We start from the raw sequence: 2,729 nt of genomic DNA on the forward strand, positions 1-2,729 counted from the left end.
CTTTGCTGTCTACGTAAGTGATTTCTCTAGAGTCGGGGGCAGGGGGTTGCATAGCATTTTTCTAAGCCGGGAGGGAATACAGGTCAGAGAGTCCAGCGGCCTGCGCTTTCCCCTGCCTCGCAGAAGAAACAAGCTCCTTGGAGTTGTATTCCTCTCTTATCCAATGTACCGCTCAAAAGGAAGCTCCTGGGGCAAGGTGCAACCCCAGGAGCCACAGGGAAAAGGAGCTGGCCACGGTGCACGGTCCTAGACCTTCTTGGCTTCCAATCCCAGTGGGCATTCGTGATCCTCAGGTTACCCCGCACTCACTGGGAACGTCTGCTCCTTCTCTGACTCTCAGCTGAGACTCGTAGAGTAGGCAAGCGTGGCGTGCTCCCCCGCTGCAGCTTCTTGTCTTCTCCTTGTGCTCCTCGTCCTTGGACTACGTAGCTGAAATAAAGCAGTACTTCACTGACTGAAGGTAAGTCTTCCCACGGTGTACCAGGCGCTCTTGTTTTCTCCACCCCTCTCTTTCTCTAGGGCCTGAAGGAAGAACATGAGGAGCAGGGAACGTTCCTGGGACAGTTCACTTTCCAGGCGGTGCTGAATCCCAGGCAGACCTTCCAGCTGAAGGTACGGGAGCAAAGAGGGAGGAGAATTGGAGGAGAGGAGGAGAAATGCGGTTGGCTGGGCAGAAGCTTCCCTGCCAAAGGGCTACAGGCAGCCCTCTCCTTGAGCACGTGCCACGCCGGCCTTTCTTCTGCTTTAACTTCCTGACGGCGTACGCCCGCACTGATGTTGTTCTTCTCTTGCGTTTTGGGTTTAAGCTTCAGCGCTTACAAGCGCCGCGGTTGAAGCTGAAAGCGGCTTGGCTGCCTGGACGCCAAGCGCATCCAAGTGGCCGCATCCCATCGTATGCGCTGCTACTGGCCTGCTAGTTAAAGACGAGAAATACTGGGCTTGCTGGGGATTCTGTTGTTGCTGGTAGCGCGTGGTGACAGGGAGGCCATTCTGTTCCGGTGGCTTTCTAGAGAAGGCACTAGCACCACTGGGTCTTCTGACTGCGGAAGCACACGCCTCAAAGCAGGCAAGAAGACCTTGCCAACCTATTTGCCGAAGCTGCTTCTGGTAGCTGCTTCTTCCTTGACTATTCTCATGGCCAAATGAGGTAGAGCAGGAGAAGAACCTCCTGACCACGAGAGGTCAAAAAGGCCTCGCAGGGCAGCCAGAAGTAAGCTGTTGAACGAGTCCCTCGCTGCGGCACTACTCTGTCAGTAGTCAAATGCTAGAGAGGAAAAGGCAACTCATTTCTTCTTCTCATTTCAGAAGGAGCTCTCTGGTTTTGCGAATTACGTAAGGCTGCAAGTGCTGAGCAACTGGGGCCACCCGGCCTACACCTGCCTCTATCGATTCAGGGTGCACGGTGATCCTCTCAAAGACGGGGGACGGGCGTCAGTTTCGCCTGGCAATAAACTCCATTAATTTTCACCAAGTCGAGTTCGACCCTGCTTTGCCTGTGATGCTAACTGCTAAGAGAGCTCCCTGTCCCTCTCTCGACCCCCGAGCTTACCGGAGGCTTCCGGAGTACGTGGCAGAAAGCCTGACATCCACACACTTGCTGCCTACACAGTCCTAGACACGAAAGATTAAAGCAAGGTACAGTTGTCTTACGCGGGAGGCGGCTAAGGATCAACTGTGAGCACCGCAGCTCGCTCCTCGGCCAGCTGGGGCACTGGGCCTGCGCAGAGACAGCCTGCAAGAAGGGCCGTTGCACCTGGAGCTGCTCTCGCAGCAGCACAAGGGCTGTGCACAGCTCTGCCGTCCCTCAGTCCACACATGGGGTCTGGGCCTGCTCAGGGAGGGAGCGGGGGGAAAGGCGGGGAAGGGGAGGGAAGAGGAAGGAAGGGGAGCTGCCCTGGATTGGTTCTGGAACAGCAAGTCTTTCCCAAAATGCGGGTCTGTCTGTGCTGCCAGCCGCAGCCCGGGGCAGGAGGAGCTGCGTGACGGGAGCCGCTTGCGTCGGCCAGGCCGGCACCCGGCAGGAAGACGGGGCTCTGCCCCCGGTCACACGGCCCGCGCTGAGCCCAGCACCCAGGGCCTTCCTCAGGCCTCACCTTCCCCGGGGCGGTGAGGAGGAGAGACGCCCTGTCCTGGCATGGCCCAGGGCACCCTCCTGTGGCCTGAAGGAAGGGCAAAGCCGCCATCGCTCTCCGCACAGGGGCTGACCGCTGTCCTTCGCTTCCGTCCCTGGGGCTCCGCAGTGCTGGCAGGCCCCGCAGGGCTTCAGGGCCAAGCAAACACCCAGGCGCCGGGGGCTCCTGGGGCTCGGGGCGGCTTTGGGCAGCTCCGAAGCTGAGGCACGGCTGCTGCCCCTTTGCTACCGCAGATGCAGTTATTTGCTACCCCCTTCACGGTCAATCCTCTTTCTCCTCGTGGCACATGGACTGGACACATGCCACGTCCCCGTTAGGCTGGCAGGACTTCAGGGAAATGAGGAGGTCCCAGCACGCACACGGGCAGGAGGACAGTGAAAAGGAGCCCTCTCAGGCTTTTTCTGCTCTTTCGCACCTGAACTCGGACATCAGCTTTTTTTCCTCCCAGCTGCACAGCTTGCTGCCAGCCAAAGCGAGGTGGGCTGAGCCGGTCCTTGGGATAACTCGGCTCCTTTTGGTTTTGATTGCATGCCTACACTTTTCTTTTTGTGCACCTTTTCTTTCCCCCTGCTTCCCCCCAGTTCCGTTCTCTATTAA

The 2,729-nt window shown here is 58.3% G+C and overlaps 1 protein-coding gene across 1 annotated transcript in view; it reads left to right on the forward strand.

The window, feature by feature from the left end:
* Positions 1–2,729, forward strand: part of LOC142595037 (SUN domain-containing protein 3-like) — a 10,800-nt gene extending 8,071 nt beyond the window's left edge. The window contains 2 exon segments of the mRNA XM_075722117.1: positions 1,306–1,430; positions 2,714–2,729. Coding sequence (XP_075578232.1) covers positions 1,306–1,430; positions 2,714–2,729 — 141 coding nt within the window.

The sequence above is a fragment of the Pelecanus crispus genome, chromosome 16 (genome assembly GCF_030463565.1).
Source record: "Pelecanus crispus isolate bPelCri1 chromosome 16, bPelCri1.pri, whole genome shotgun sequence".
NCBI classification, from domain to species: domain Eukaryota; kingdom Metazoa; phylum Chordata; class Aves; order Pelecaniformes; family Pelecanidae; genus Pelecanus; species Pelecanus crispus.